Source organism: Rattus norvegicus, chromosome 3, assembly GCF_036323735.1.
Source record: "Rattus norvegicus strain BN/NHsdMcwi chromosome 3, GRCr8, whole genome shotgun sequence".
In the NCBI taxonomy this organism is placed as follows: domain Eukaryota; kingdom Metazoa; phylum Chordata; class Mammalia; order Rodentia; family Muridae; genus Rattus; species Rattus norvegicus.
The window spans coordinates 83,238,301-83,254,324 of record NC_086021.1 but is presented as its reverse complement, the minus strand read 5'-3'; the positions used below and the strand labels follow the sequence as shown (position 1 = coordinate 83,254,324).

Sequence of the window (16,024 nt, the reverse complement as noted above, 5' to 3'; positions counted from 1 at the left end):
TCATTAGCTTTGGGTGGTGAGAGTGCACTTAGTTTACCACGATAGAGATGTAGGCCTCTTGTCTTTCTTACTGCAGAACTGTATACTGCTTGTTGTGATATTAGCTCATAACTTGTCTCATGTTTCCCTGTGTGTGTGTGTGTGTGTGTGTGTGTGTGTGTGTGTGCTCGTGTGCTCCTACATAGTTGTGTCTCCACACATAGTGTGTTTGAAAGCCAGAGGATAGCTTTGAGGCACCGTCATTTATTTCTTTTTCTTTTTGAGACTGGGTCTCTCAGTGGTCTGAAGCATGCCAACTGGGTCAGGCTGGCAGGCCAGCAAGCCGCAGGGACACACCTGTCTCATCTCTGCTACTAGCGTGCTGCACTACGCCAGGCACTTTTTACATGGACTTGAGGATTGAAGTTGGGACCTGGTGTTTCTGTGTGTGTGTCAGAGCTGGTGTAGTTGAAATGTCACACAGGAGAGAGTGGGATAACCTCCATCAGTGCCAGCTTCATCGCCTAGGTCTATGGTCACAAAGGCAGCACAGAAGAGTCAGTGCAAAGCGTCTTTTTCAATGGTGAAGAAAAGTGTTAATATGAATTATTGCATCTTTGGTACAGTAGGCAGGGGAGAGTTAGCAATATATGCAACTTTAAACAGTTCTAGGGGAAAATTCATACATAGTGGAGGTCTGTCCATGGGCAGAAAGTACAGTAGAAATGCAAGAGGAGGCTAGGTTTTTCTTCGTGGAGTGACAGCTCCAGAGCTGGGAAAAGTCGTTGTGCTTATCTTCCAGTTTTCTAGGTGGTCATGATTATGCATGAGCAATATCTTACTGGCTAGGTTAGTTACTAAGTCACAGATCTGATTCTCTAGAGACAGGGACTTAGTAAAGTGTGTGGAGTGGGGCATTGATTCACTTTTGCCATAGGTGTGGACAATAAGAGGCAAAGAGTTTGATTGATAGAGAATTTTGAAGGAACAACAAAATATCAATTGCAAGTCAGTCAGTGCCTCTCATCCTCCCCATTGTTTGTGGCAGTTCTTAGCAATGACCTAATGACTGGGTATCAGTGACCCAATACCCGGCAGCACTGACCTCACTGCTGCTTTCTGCAGGGGCCGTGGCACGCCAGCTTTCTGTAGCTCCCTACATGAAATTCAGGCAGTCGGCGCAAGAGTTTGGGTTGGGAAAAGTGCGTTTTACTTTTATTAATCCCTACCTAAAGTTTAGCATTTCTACTGGAAGTGTAACTGGTATATAACGCCAAATAGTGTGTTATGGATACTGCGTAATGTGGCCATATTATATTACTTGGAATTCAAATTGATACTTGGCTTCCTCCCACTTCTTTTATTTTCTGTCTGAAGATGCTCAGAGCACACTGTATCAGCCTGTTCTTTTTTGTGTGCGTTGACGACTATCTCAAGATCTGTTGTAACCTTTTGTATTATATGCATTTCAGGAAGCCTGCTAATTTCACTAGACTTCAAAAGAAGCATATAGAGGAAAAGGCTTTGGTTTCCTACAGAGAAATAATTATAAAAATCATAGATTTTAAAGAGCTTTAAAAGACCTTATCAAGGGCACTATCAAGTTAAGTGTAAAATATCCAAGTGAGGCTGAAATGACCAAATGTAGTTAAGGGCAGCACAGCCGTGCGGCCCTCAGCAGTGCAGCTGCAGGACAGCTGCATTAACAGCAGGCCTTTCAAACGCTCGGGGTCTCGGTTCCGAGGTTCCACCTGACTGTCCCTTCTTTTGGTAATTTTTAGCTTAGCATACCAGAGGATGAGCTGGGAGGCTCTGAAGAAATCCATCAATGGTCTCATCAACAAGGTCAACATCTCAAATATAAGCATCATTATCCAAGAGCTCCTTCAAGAGAACATCGTTAGAGGGAGGTAAGTAACCATTACCCTGTATAGCTCATAAGACTTTTGTAAAGAAACGTGCCATCTCTGTGAACAATGAGCGCTGATTCGTTATGCTACTTCATTTAAAGGTATTTGTGAATGTTTATTGGAAATGCAGTTTTTTTTTTTTAAAATGTAGGCTGTTAGATAAGTTAACCATATTGTTCAAGGTTAATAAACCAATGCTTTCTGAGATTTGCTATCATGCCATAGTTTTGCACAGACATTTACTAAATATCTCCAATAATTTAAATCCATGAGGCATATTATTAAAATATGCTATTTCAAAACACTTTAATTTTTTTAGTTGACATAAAATCTTTACACATTTTTTATTAGCAAAGTGATACTTTGATGTGTACTTTCTGTGTTGTCACGAGTGTCGGGATTTCTTCTTTAATGCTGAGTGGCATTCCGTTGTCTATCATTGGCCTGGCAGTCTGTTTGGCTCTGTGGATAATGCTGTAGGTGTGTGTGTAGCTCCGAGTCTTAGTGTTTTCCCTACCGTCTGCAGTGCTGTGCATTCCTAGTCACAGTCCGTGTGTGTTCCGTGTTCCCTGTTCTCAGCCTCCTGGGAAACACTTCCTTTGGTTACTTTTACGGCAGCCATTTACAGGTATGAGATAACACATGGTGGCTTTACTCTGTATTGGTCTGATGGGTGATGCTTCATGGCAGCTTCTCCGTATTGTCTTGAAATGTCCATTTAGATGTTTTGCCAATTTTCAAAAGTGGGTTGTATTACTTTTATTACTTTTATTATTTGTATTACTTTTGGCAGATATTTTGGATATTAGCTCCTTACCAGATAAATGGTCTGCAGATCCTTTCCTCCATTCTGTATTTGTCTCTTGACTTCATTGATGGTTTCTAGCACTGTTCAGAAGCCTTTTAGATCAATGCAGTCTCGTTTGTCAAGTTTTCTTGGGTTACTTTTGGTTTGGGAGTTCTGTCTAAAAATTTATCCATCCAGGCAAATATCATGGAGCCTCCCTCCTAGAAGTTGGACGGACTCTGTTCATTGATCAGTTTAGGTTGCTTTGTGTGAGGCACAAGACTAAAGCATGCTCTTACTCTTCTGCATGTTACTGTCTGCTTTCCTACCACTCTGGAACACACTGCCTTTATGTCAAAATACAATTAAATAAAAATGTATGAATTTATCTCTAGGTGTTTTGTTCTGTTCTCTGTTGGTTTCTGTTAAGTTTTGTGGCAGTACCATGCTGTTTTGATTACTGTAGCTTTGTGGAGTAGTAGGTTTTAAATCAAGTAAAAGGTGCCTCTTGCTTTTTCTTCTTTTCCTGAAGATTTTTTTGGCTATTTGTATTTTTTATATTCTATGTTAATTTTAAGAGCTTTTCTTCTGAAACATGCCACTAGGATTTTGGTGGGTGTTACATTGAATCTGAGAAGTACGGCAAGCCACATAGCTTGTTCCTGATCCTGGAGGCAGAGCTCCCACCTCTCTGCCAAGACAGTGTTACCTTTAGGTTTGTTATTTGGTCTTTTATTCCAGTTCACATTCTAATCAAAGCAGAGTGAGAGGAGGAGAGATGGCTGGGGAAGATAAACAAGACATTTGAAGGAAAATGAAGGGAATCATCATTTCTTACTTGAATTCAAGCAATTGGTGTTTTTTTTTTTTCTTACTTGTTTTAAAGAACAACAAAAGTGGGAATAAATACACATCTCTCTTAGCTTTAAATCTGAGTGCTGTCTTCTTGTGTGATTTCGCATTACCTTGATTGTAATCATTGAGGATTAAGCTCAGGGCAGCATGTTGTTGGGGAACAGAAGGTTGGCCAAGAGCCTCCACTGTCCTTGGAGATGGCAGAACTCTGTCCCCTTCACCTGGGAAACAGGCCAGGCAGGCAGAGGCGACACGCAGCCTGGCTGGCTTCCGCCTTAATCTAGGTTCACTTCCTTCTCTCTTCCTGCAGCTCAGGAGTTGTCTCTGTATTGCTTGGAATAATGTAGCTTGCTGTATCTCTCTCTCTCTCACCCATGCACATAAAGGCACAGCTCAAGGTGCCTCTACCACTGTGTTGCCTTTCGCTTCATCTTAGATCGTCATGCCCTTACCTTTGTCCTCTAAACCTACAGCAGCAGAAGGAAACAGACCAGAGCTGTGTCCCAGCAGTTACTGTCTATAAGTGGCGGACCATGGCAGAAACTTTACGCTGTGTCAATTTTACACTCTCAAGCAACTTTGTTTTTAAGCCACTATATTTTGGTTTTGGTTTATTTAAATTTTTTTCATACAGTATATTTCAATCATGTTTTTCCCTGCCCCGATCCTTTAAGTCTGATTAGATGAAATGTGAATAGAAAAACAGTAACTTTGATTAGAGAGAAGTTTTTGGAAAAAAAATTATCCTCGTTTTATTTTACAAAAAAAAGCACAATTTTATTTTCATAAAAGCATTTTTTAAAATGGATTATTACCAAGATGAACTCTTTTCCTAGAAAACAGTGAAGATTTACTTTTGAATGGGCTTCTTCTAGTCATGATTAGAACATAGTTCTCTTGAGCTTGCCTACTTTTCTAAACAGCTTGTCTGACTGTTGACTTTTGCTGTGTTTTGCATAGAGGATTGCTGTCCAGATCTGTTCTGCAAGCACAGAGCGCTTCTCCCATTTTCACTCATGTTTATGCAGCTTTGGTGGCGATAATCAACTCAAAGTTCCCACAGATTGGAGAACTGATCCTCAAGAGACTAATTCTCAATTTTCGGAAAGGATACCGAAGGAACGATAAGGTGTGTACGAGTGGCTTGTAAGTAGCCTGTTGCGTGGGGTTATTCCAGTAAGCCAGCATCAATGAGAGGAAGTGCGCTGACTTCACGTGTAAACCGCTCATGCAGCTCCAGTTCCTCTGGCCGCCAAGCTGATGACTTTCAGCTTTCGTAGCTACTTCATGTTGCTATTCCTGAATGAGAATGATTCTACATGTTAGAGACCATGGTAATCCACTATAGCTTTTATTGATACAGGAAAACTATGATAGCTGATGGGGTAACTGTCTTTACTTTGCTTTTTCAGCAACTTTGCCTGACTGCTTCAAAATTTGTGGCACATCTTATTAACCAAAATGTGGTAAGTAATTATCCTTAAAGCCTCATCAAACTCAGTGGCCAAGACCACGGTCTTGACGCCATTTCCCTTTGTCACTGTTTGATCATCTTGGCTGAGATTTCACTTGTTTTAAGTGCACCTAATATTCTTATATAGAGAAAATCTGTGTGCTACAAGGTGTTTTGTTAGACTGAGGAGGCTCGATACTGTGTGTGCTCACTGAGCCACTTAAGAGCACTGGCTGCTCTTTCAGAGGACCTGAGTTCAGTTCCCAGCACCTGCATGGCAGCTCACAACTGTCTGTAACTCCAATTCCAAGGGATCCAACACCCTTATACAGATATACACACAGGCAAGATACCAAAGCACATGAAATAAAAAGTAAATCATTAAACAGTGATAACAGCTCCATCAGTAGTCATGCATATCTTTTAGTGTTTTGTTATTCACTTGTTCACTGTTTTTGTTACTTACTAAATGTTACATTGACTTCTCCGTGGGTATGTGTCCTGTGGCATGGCACCAACTGCCGTGCTCAGCCTAACCATGTGAACACATGGTTCAGGGCCCACTGATGCTCATCCCTCCCCATCATCTCATCAGCAAAATGGGTTTTGTTTTCCTTCCCTCCTTCCCCCTTCCCTCCCTCCTTCCCTTCTTTATCTCCAGGGTGGCTGTAAGCTCACTGTGATGTCAAGGATGACCTTGAAATTCTGATCCTCCTGCCTCTGCGTTCTAAGTGTTTGGATTGTAGCCCTGCACCACTCTGTCCAGTTTATGCTGTATTGAGGATCAATCCCAGGCTTCCTGCATGCTAGGCAAGCATTCTGCCAACCAAGCTACATCCTCAGCCCCCGTTAATTTGTTTCAAAGTTACCTATGCATTCCCTAAATATAGCATATAGGGAATTTTTTTTTCTATTCTTTTTTTTTTTTTTTTTTTTTCAGAGCTGGGGACCGAACCCAGGGCCTTGCGCTTGCTAGGCAAGCGCTCTACCACTGAGCCAAATCCCCAACCCCAAAAGGTTTATTGATTTATTCTATATAAGTACACTGTCTATATAAGTACGCCAGAAGAGGGCGTCAGATCTCATTACAGTTGGTTGTGAGCCACCATTCGGTTGCTGGGAATTGAACTCAGGACCTCTGGAAGAGCAGTCAGTGCTCTTAACCGCTGAGCCATCTCTCCAGCCCGGGAATTTTTATAATGGTTCCATTTCATTAATTTTTAGAGATAAAGAATTGAGGTAGATTCATTTTTATATAATTTTGTTAGGTTTTGCTTAGTCTTCATTATGTGTACATGCAACAAAAACTACATTAAACTTAATTGAAAATGATAATCACTGTTAAAAAATTTGACAAAGAAAAAAGTCATCTTAGTGTTGTAGTCATTTATATTTAGGCCCACCTTATGAAACAGAGGTTAAGTGATTGGCATGTTTAAAACCCATGTAGCTTTATGTCATCCTCCTCTTATTCTAAGTGCTTATCAAGTGTTTGTTCCCAAGACCATCATAACCTTCGCCTGCAGATACATATTGTGAAACACAGTAGGTGGAATAATTTTGATCTATTTTGAGTGCATATAATGTCATTCGTTTGATTTTAATTTCCGCATTCATCCTCTATTCTGTGGAGTATTTGCCTTCTACTCCTCCTTGGAAGTAAAACTGCCCCTGTTCATGTCAGAGACTCTCCCGTCTGCCATCACGCTTACTATGATGCTCACTGTAACACTAAAGTCTTCCCAGTGTCTGTTCTTGGAAATCTTTTACATTTTAACCTAATTAGTTGCCATGGGATTATAATAGTTGGTTACTTAAGAGCGGGAAACAGACAACCTTTCTATAACAGCAAATATGTATTTCTGGTTTTAAAATTTTACTAGTTTACCAGAGATTTTTGTCATTAGCACCTAATAGTTAAAATATTAACCATTTCACCTTCTCAATTAGATGTAGGGATTTCTTTTACAATGATGTATGACTAACACCATTCCTCCCTGTATACTCCTCTCAAAAATTAATATGTTTCTAATTGGACCCAATGTAAAGATGTTCTCTAGAATTCGGGTTCAGATTGCTAAGTACCTTGATTATAAAGATCTATGGATGACGGAATGAGCTATGGTTCATCCTCTCAGAGCAGTCAGTCCTTAGTACACTTTCACTCTCATTCTACAAGGCAGTTCATAGTGTTAACTTTAAAATATGGACCAGGTAAATAGTTTGAACTGTGAAAAGGAACTAGGCCAGGACTCTAGCTCAGTGGTAATGTGCTTTACTGGCATGCATGAGGCCCTGAACTATTTCCTAGTACTGCCATCCAAAATGGAATAAATAAGTAGATAAAAAAGAAATATTCACAGTTCAGCATCAGTAATCTTTAAAATATTTTATGGTTTGATGTTTGTATAGCTTTGGGCTATTTACTATTTAGTAGAATTACATAGTAAATTGAATTGCAGAGCAGATATAAAATGTTGCCACCATGTAAAGGATAAAGAACAGAAGCTTGAGAGGTGGCTCAGTGGCTTAGAGCGCTGGCTCTTTGGGAGGACCTGAGTTCTATTCCCAGCACTCATAACCATCTGTAACTTCAGTCCCAAGAGAGCCAAATTCTTATACATAAGTTAAAATGAGTCTACATGTAATCATGAACCAGATACTTCTTTCTGTTCAGTATTGTGAATTAAAGAAATGATCTATAAAAATTTAATAGTTACATGATGAAATTTATAGAAAAACAATTAATATGTGCATTATGATCATTGTAGAGCACGGATTTGTGTTCAGAAGCTTGTCAGTAGTACATTAATAGCGTAAAACCATCTTGTCTCTCCCCTGTCTGCATTCTGTTAAGGCACATGAGGTTCTGTGCCTGGAGATGCTCACTTTGCTGCTAGAGAGACCAACCGATGACAGTGTTGAAGTAGCTATCGGCTTCCTCAAGGAGTGTGGTCTCAAATTAACCCAGGTGTCACCAAGGGGAATCAATGGTAAGTGTATATTCTTGGTTTGTATTTCTTTTCTGTCCCCCATGAGGTTTCTCTGTGTAGACCAGGCTGGCTTTGAACTTAGATCTACCTGCTTCTGCCCCCTGAGTGCTGGGAATAAAAGTGTGCACCATCATGCCTGGCTGTGTATTCTTACCAGTTCTTACTCTAGTATTAAGAGTGATGGTTTTTTATTGTCTTTTCCTTCCTTTTAACTTCAGCAATCTTTGAACGCCTGCGAAACATTCTGCATGAGTCCGAGATTGACAAAAGAGTCCAGTACATGATTGAAGTGATGTTTGCTGTACGGAAGGATGGATTCAAGGACCACCCTGTTATTCTGGAAGGACTTGACTTAGTGGAAGAGGATGATCAGTTTACACACATGCTCCCCTTGGAGGATGACTACAATCCAGAAGATGTTCTTAGTAAGCCTGGGTATGGGAAGCAACAGCGGGGCACCAGCATGTCAATGTAGAAAATAAACACCTAACTTCCTATTTATTTTTAAGATGTTTTCAAGATGGATCCTAATTTTATGGAGAATGAAGAGAAGTACAAGGTTATTAAAAAAGGTATGTAAGATTTGACAAGTAGCTTGGATCAGTAGAAATAATGCATATTCATTAAATTGAAAGGAACATTGATGGCACTGATTATCCCCAGACAGAAGCTCAGCCCCAGTGAAGCCTGCTCTTCCCTTCCTCACGTGTTAACTCTCTTTGTATTGTTTGCTCCTGCAAAAAGTTCATTCTGAAGGCTGTAGTTCTTTTCCCCTTTGCTTTCTATTAAGTTTTCCATGTCTTAGGAAGTACTCGTGTATTACCAGGAGCTTTTATCAGGCTTTTTTTCTGTACCTACACTCAGTGCCACAAGCCGATACTCAAGTGAGTGCTATTCTCTGTGGACCTGCCACACTTCATTGCTGATGAGCTGGTTACTGTTTGGATGTCAGTAGTGTGCTGTAAAGCGTAACTTGGGACACTTGGTGTGTTTTGTCTTTGCCATTACCAGTTAGACGACCTGGAACAAATTATGTTTGATAGAAAAGTTGGGTTACTAGAGGAAGAAATGATTTGTATTGCTACGGGAAGGTGTTTAGACAACGGTAGCATTGGGAATTCCCCACTGATAATCTCGGCCAGGTATGCTCGTGATGGTTTGTGGCTTTGCTTACTCTGGGTTGTGGTTTTACTTGAGAACAGCTAACATATGATCATATGTGCATTACGATCATTTCATTCTCTACTTTATAGTTAGAAGGCTTCTGAAAGTCTTCTATTTCTCTACAGTGTATTACAATTCTTATATCATAGACAAGTTTCTCTCCTTTAATTCACACTCTTAAAAGCTTTCTGTTGGCAAATGGAACTGGTTCCCTTTCTGCTTAGCCTTCGTTTCTTAAGCCCATTCTTCCTTTGCTTTTGGACTTCTTTCCCTATAGTTTCCCTAAATCCCACCCCCACCCCCACCTATCTGTTATGATCTCTAGTTTAAACTTGGGAATCTCATTAGAATCTAGGCAGTTGGCCAGTACATGGATTATGCTTTTTTATTATAGCAGTTCTCAAGTTCTATGGTTTTGAGATTTCTTATACTCTATAAAATTAGACTTTGTGGAGCTTCAATGTGTGTGTGTGTGTGTGTGTGTGTGTGTGTGTGTGCGCGCGTTGGTGTTTGAATATTTACATATTAACTCATTTAAAAATAATAAAATGAAATATATAAACATAAGCAACATTTTTATGAAAATAATATTTAAGCAAAGGAACGTAAGGAGAAGGTGACATATTTTTGTGGACTGTTCAGTGCCTGGCCTAAAGGAGATGAGTAGTCTCTCCTGTGTTCTGTCTGCTGCAGCTCATTCTCTGGTTTCATTTAGATACTATAGTTAGAAAGGAGAAGTATCGTGATAGCTTTTGCAGATAAGTATGTTATTTCTCCTTGATACAGTGTCAATATTTAACTTAGTGCGTTCTTAAAAATTGATTTCATTCAAAATTTTAAATGGTGTCAGTGAATTTTCATACTAAGTTAAATGGTAAAAATCTTTGGTATATGTCACTTCCAGTAGATCATTAAGCTATGACTCACTTTGTAACATGTTATTCATTTGGAACATCCATCCTTGCTTCACGTTGATGATGATGATGATGGTAATGGTGATGGTGGTGGTGATGATGATGATGGTGGGGTGTGTGTGTGTGTGTGTGTGTGTGTGTGTGTGTGTACACGCACACTAATATGAACATACTCAAAATCAAGTTAATGTGTTAGGACATGATCAAAACTCACATTTGTTAATGTTGCAACCTGTCTCCTCAGAGGAGTTTGTCCCAGTGTTGGGAAGCTATTGAAGGATAAATACATACTTTGTAAAAATTAGATTTACTCTTACAAGCTTAAATTGTATCATGGTGGCAAATACTGTTTGTTGCTGCTTTTAAATTGAGAGTGTCATTTCGTTGCATTTGAAAATGCTTGCAGAATACCTAACAGCATCTATGGATGACATTGGCTATTTTTTTCAAATAAAAGTAAAAAGGTTGCTACTTTATCTTCAACTCAGGCGGTTACCCCAGCTTTGTGTTTTAGGGACCCACTACACTGTAGTCTCTCTGTAATATAAGTGCTACATTGTTGTTCAAGTATGAGATGTAATAAAATGTCTATTTTATGTCTTCATCTAGGGCATTTATAATTTAAATAGGCTTTTTTGTTTCCTTACTGCAAGTGTGGCAGAAAGCAGCATTGATTTCCAGTCCATTTTGGTGTCTTGATTTGTGCTTAGATTGCAGTCATTTTAACCCTATTGCTCTTGTCTGTTACTGTAGCTAGCAATTCAGTGAGAGAGCAGATGTTAGCTTAGAGCTGTGAGGAAAGTAGTGTTGACCTCATCGGCCACTGACAGGTTTCAGGTTCCCCCAGGGAATCATAGACTCTTCGCTGAAACCCTATTTTATTCATCTGATGAAATCCAGTTGCCAGTGCCTACAGAATTTTGGGAAAATTATTTTAAAGGAGAGAGAAAAGAGGATACTGTAAACTATCAGACAGCTCATTTGACCTTCATCTTTAGTAAAATGTTCTCCTGGAACTGGCATAAAAAATGGCCACAGCAGGAAGTGAGCACAGCTTTGGTAATTAGCACCTCTGAGTGACCCAGGTGTACTTGTGTATTAGGTTTTTCAGCATTTGGGAAAGCAGCAGGAGTGCCTGCCTTCCTACTTTTGAATGCTAAATAGTTTCTTCTGCTGAAAGTCTGTTCTGTTGCATAATCAGCTAGACACTGGGGTGTTTCCTGGAGTTGCATTTGTGAGAAATGGTTTTAAGATTCCTTAGATAAGGGCGAAGTAGTAGCTCTGTACAGAGTCTTAGTAAAGGATCGTTTCCGCTAACAGTAAATATGTGACTCCTGATTTACACTGCTCTGCAAAACATGAAGAAATTAGAAGTTCCTAAAAGTGAGTTAAAACTACGATAAATGAGAAAGTGCAGTGCTGGTGAGCGCTAGCAGCACCACAGGGCAAGATAGGACTGTGCGCTCTGTCATTCACACTGTTCGTGTCCTAGGTGGTTTTATGTGATCTTTCATGTACGTTCATTTAGATCTAAATAGACGTTTTATTTAAGAAATAATAAAGTCACGATTTTACCAACTTTGTTTAAGATGTTTAAACTTGTTTTAGTTTTATGCATGAAATACTTTGAATTGACTGTAATATGCAATTTAACAATTGTGTTTAAATTTACAGTTTTCATTCTACTTATTTAAAGTGAATACAGAATGGTGTGCATTCCCTCCCCTATTACTCCATGTTCGCTCTTAACTCTGCATGCCTGTGGCTTTAGCTTTCATCGTAGACTGCCCTCTTTCTGAAGACCGCATTTGAGCTTTGAGATGCTAGCAGTAAACTCCAGGTCTTTTCCCTTGCCTTTCTGTCTTCTTTCACTCCCTTGTTTCATGAGCATGTTTTATCTAGTAAGGAATGACGCAGCTTCTGAACATCGGGTCATTCTAATTGTTGTCTTGCCATAGCCTGACATTTGTGTGGTTATGTGTGTTGGCAGGTAAACAGTTAAAGTTAGATTCAGTGAAATGAGATTAACTTCTCAGAATGAGGTACATGTATCTGCTCAGTAATTTTTTCTTCTTAAATTTACTTTGATTTGTAGAAATCCTTGATGAAGGAGACAGTGACTCAAACACAGACCAGGAAGCAGGAAGTAGTGAAGATGAGGAGGAGGACGAGGAAGAGGAAGAAGGTGAAGAAGAGGAAGGAGGTAAAGTGTGGCCGTAAACACTCTGGGATGAAGTGAATTCTGAGGTACCACTCGAGAACGGCTTTCTCCCTTCACTGAGAAAGGATTGTGAAGGATGCCCTGGTGTTTAGTGGGAGAAGACAAGGGATACTTTTCAGCACCTTCTTGGACAGAAGGCTGTCCCCCACAGTAGGACACCAGTCCCTAAAGTACTAAACACGGACATTCAGTTTTTCCTAAGAACATAGCTTTAATTCAATATTTTAGACTTTCAGTTCTAAAGGTGCATTCATGTTGAGGGTGTGTGATTTATTAACCTTGGCAAGTGTGTGACAGATGTGAGTGACTAGATATTTGCTGTTCATTTTGGCAAAATAGAGTAGGGAGGCCAACAGCTACATTTGTACAGAAATAGGTTCATGTTCTTCTTCTTGGGCTCTGATTACATCACAGAAAAACAAGCTCAACCTTTGGTTGAATATCATCAGTAGCATAGCAGCACACTTAAATCAGGCATTGCTTACATGAATTATACATCTGGAAATATTAAAAGTATATCTTTTTTTAGGGTAATGTATGTCTTACAGTTAGATTGTTCTGTACATTTTATAAAAAAAATAGATTGGATTTCTCCACTTTTGTTTTTAATAAGTCACCTAAATTTCTATGTACATTTCCCTTTAGAATTTCTTTGTCTTATATGGGAGTACTATTTAAGATACTAATAATTATGTATAAGACAAATTTCCTTATGTCAATTAACAGATTTTGTACACATCCACACGTTGGACAGAGTCAACATGCCAAAACCCATTGTTCTGTTAAACTGAATTTCAGTCCATCCAGGTCATCTACTTAATCAAAATTGCTAATGACTCTAGAAATAATATTCTATGGAGCATCAGCATCAAACAACACCTTTTTTTTTCTTTTTTTTTTAAGGGTTCTTTTTTAATGTATAAAATTATTTATTGTCAATAAATTTTTATTTAAGTAGTTGGTTTGATTTCTTTGCTGTCCATCCAGGCACTCTGAAAATAGCCCTTTCTCAAGGGCATCCAGTTGTGCTTTTTAGCCCTGCATAATAAGAACATGGGAGTAATGGGATGAGTAGTCAGTATTCTAGAACCATCTACATATAAAGTAACAACTGGATAAAGATTTGCTCAAAAAATGTTCCCAACTGGTCAAACAGCACCTTCTATGATGTCTATGAATGAGTTTGTAATATAGAGACAATTTTTTTGGTGTTGTTGTGGACTCTGATCCAACAAAATGGTACGGCAGAAGACCTACAGTGACTCCATTAATCCTATAGATACTGACTTACAAACAACGGTCTATTTGTGGAATGTGGTCATAGAATAAACTTGTATTTTTATAATTGTTATGTTTAATTTATTTCAGGACAGAAAGTAACTATTCATGATAAAACAGAAATCAACCTAGTCTCGTTTCGCCGTACAATATATCTTGCTATTCAGTCAAGGTAAGATCTTTTACTTTTTATTTTGGGTAAGAGATGGGTAAGCAGGATTATTTGTACAGTTTAGAGTCTAATGACAGACGATTAGACATCATTTCAACACTTCCACAGTGCTTGCTCTGCCCTCTCCTTTACCAGAGCTCAGAGGTCCCAGCACATCTGTTCTGCCCTTAGAAAGTAATGTGTCTTTACTTACTTAGAAGTCCGAATTGTGCTACCTGAATAGGAGCTGTTTTCTTCTTAGTGGGTCATTTCCTGTAGTTAAACCTTAAAAATGACCAACTCTATATTAAAAGCTATCACAGTATTTGTTAATGAAAATTGTTTCTTTTATGAATGTGATTTTTAATCCTGGTTCTAAGTTGAGAAGCAAGATTACTATGCAAATGCAAGTGGAAATGGAATTGGGAGTTACACTTTGTAAAGTTTTGATTACCTCGTGAAGTAGTATTAAGAAATTCCAGGATATCATGAAATTAAATCTCTTTCCTTTGAAACCTATGTGCTTGATTTGAAGAGAAGTGCACAAGATCTGTAGATGCTTAATCCATCTGTCATTTTGCATATGAGTCAGCCTATTGATTTACGTGTTTACATTTCACACAGGAGGAGGGCTGTTTTCTCGGTTTTGGTTGTTGGTAGATTCTGTGTTTCCATTGAGCAGGATGATGTCATAGCAATAACAAATCATAAGTAAGAGTCATCTTGTTTTCATTGTCTAAAAACTTAAAATAGAGGAACACTAAACAGCAGAATACTGATTAGAAAGATGCTTTGTCTCTCTTGACCTAGACCTTTGTCTTTTGCATGTAGAAACTACCAGTTTTTCTGTACAACCAGAAGTTGAGAACGATTTTAGTTTGACACGTCTGGTGTCCTTTTCAGACATCCACCTTAGTCCTCAGAAGCAGATCACTCTAATGCTGTGTCGGCACTGACTGGGAAGACTTTCAGTGCAGCTCTGAGTAACTGTCTGGAAGAAACCCTTGTTTAAGTTGCCTTCATTTTGCTAATCTCTGATTCCCAGAATTACCAAAAGCAAAAGCACCAAGACACTAATGGCAGCCGCTCTTAGACATAGCCAGCCCTTCCTTGTCGTTGTGCCTATAGACCTTACATGGCTGTGTTAAAGACTACCAGCCCATGCAGTTATCTGTGACAGTGGATGCTAGACTTAAAAACCCACACATACTACAAGAAAGGTACAAGTGATCAGTAGATACTCTTTGCAGGACTTAGAAACGAGACTCTCTGCTGATAAGATCTCATAAAAATGCTCCTTATCAGATATCTAGACAATGAAATGCTGTCATTGCTCACCAAAAGCAGAAGAGGATTAACTTTTTTTTAAGCAGTGGAACTGAGCATTGAATTTTATTAGGTTCACAAAAACATTATTGTGGCTAAACTCCTTACAGAAAACCTTTTAGAAACATGAGACAAAGGCTTTTGTCTATTGGAAAACAATAAAGGGAACAAATGGGTAATCACTAACTAAAATACATGATTAAATGTCTGGTTTGTGGCTCCCTTGGAAATGGAGTTGGTCGTGACTTGTTAGGACCGTAGGAAATGGTCTGATACATGTCAGCTTGGGGACTAAGTAGACCACGCAGAGCTGCCTCTGCCGTCTTACTGGAAACAGCAAACCAGCTCAGGACGTGACACTGCACCTCAGCACTGCCCGCCTACCCGGAGGAGGATGGATTACAGATCCCTGCCCCCCTCTTAGCGCGCTCGCAGGCATGCATGTGTGCGTGCATGCGTGTTTTCTGTTTTCTAAAGTTTTTGTAGCGTTCAGCTAGACGAAATGAAGTGACTGAGTCAGGTGATGTGAGGGCATTTCCTGTAATCTCTTGGGGGAATCTGGGATTTTATAGAACTGAGGACTGAACCTGGTTATGCTCCGTCTGTCCACCGAGCAGCTGTGTTGCAGAACCTCCCTTAGTCAGTTGACCACTGAACTGTTCAGGAATTGGCATTCTAGATTTCTTTTGCTGACAAGCTTGCTAGTCTTCCTTTCTCCATGCTGCTGTGACTCCTGGGTTACTCCTTCATTAGAGAACACCACAGGAAGAGCTGGCTTTTGCTGAGGAAGCCGAAGCGTCCTCCTCATTCTTGCATCTCAATGGTGCTCAGTGTTTGCATTTTCAAAAGTATATCACAGGGAGATGGACTGCAGTGTCCCTGACAATATAGTTTCTTAAATTGGACACATTGACATATCATTTTTAAATACTACTTCAGAACTGGCATTCGGGTTGCATTTAACTTTTCTTTTTTCTTTCTCTCTTTCTTTCT

The 16,024-nt window shown here is 39.4% G+C and overlaps 1 protein-coding gene across 7 annotated transcripts in view; it reads left to right on the top strand.

The window, feature by feature from the left end:
- The window catches only part of Cwc22 (CWC22 spliceosome associated protein), a 49,028-nt gene that overhangs the window by 17,103 nt on the left and 15,901 nt on the right, over positions 1 to 16,024 (top strand). For all 7 annotated transcript variants that reach the window (XM_008761966.2, XM_008761965.4, XM_063284136.1 and 4 more), the window contains exons 6-13: positions 1,761 to 1,889; positions 4,492 to 4,660; positions 4,944 to 4,997; positions 7,842 to 7,977; positions 8,196 to 8,402; positions 8,487 to 8,549; positions 12,151 to 12,258; positions 13,645 to 13,726. In XM_008761966.2, coding sequence (XP_008760188.1) covers positions 1,761 to 1,889; positions 4,492 to 4,660; positions 4,944 to 4,997; positions 7,842 to 7,977; positions 8,196 to 8,402; positions 8,487 to 8,549; positions 12,151 to 12,258; positions 13,645 to 13,726 — 948 coding nt within the window. The remainder of the gene's footprint in view (positions 1 to 1,760; positions 1,890 to 4,491; positions 4,661 to 4,943; positions 4,998 to 7,841; positions 7,978 to 8,195; positions 8,403 to 8,486; positions 8,550 to 12,150; positions 12,259 to 13,644; positions 13,727 to 16,024) is intronic.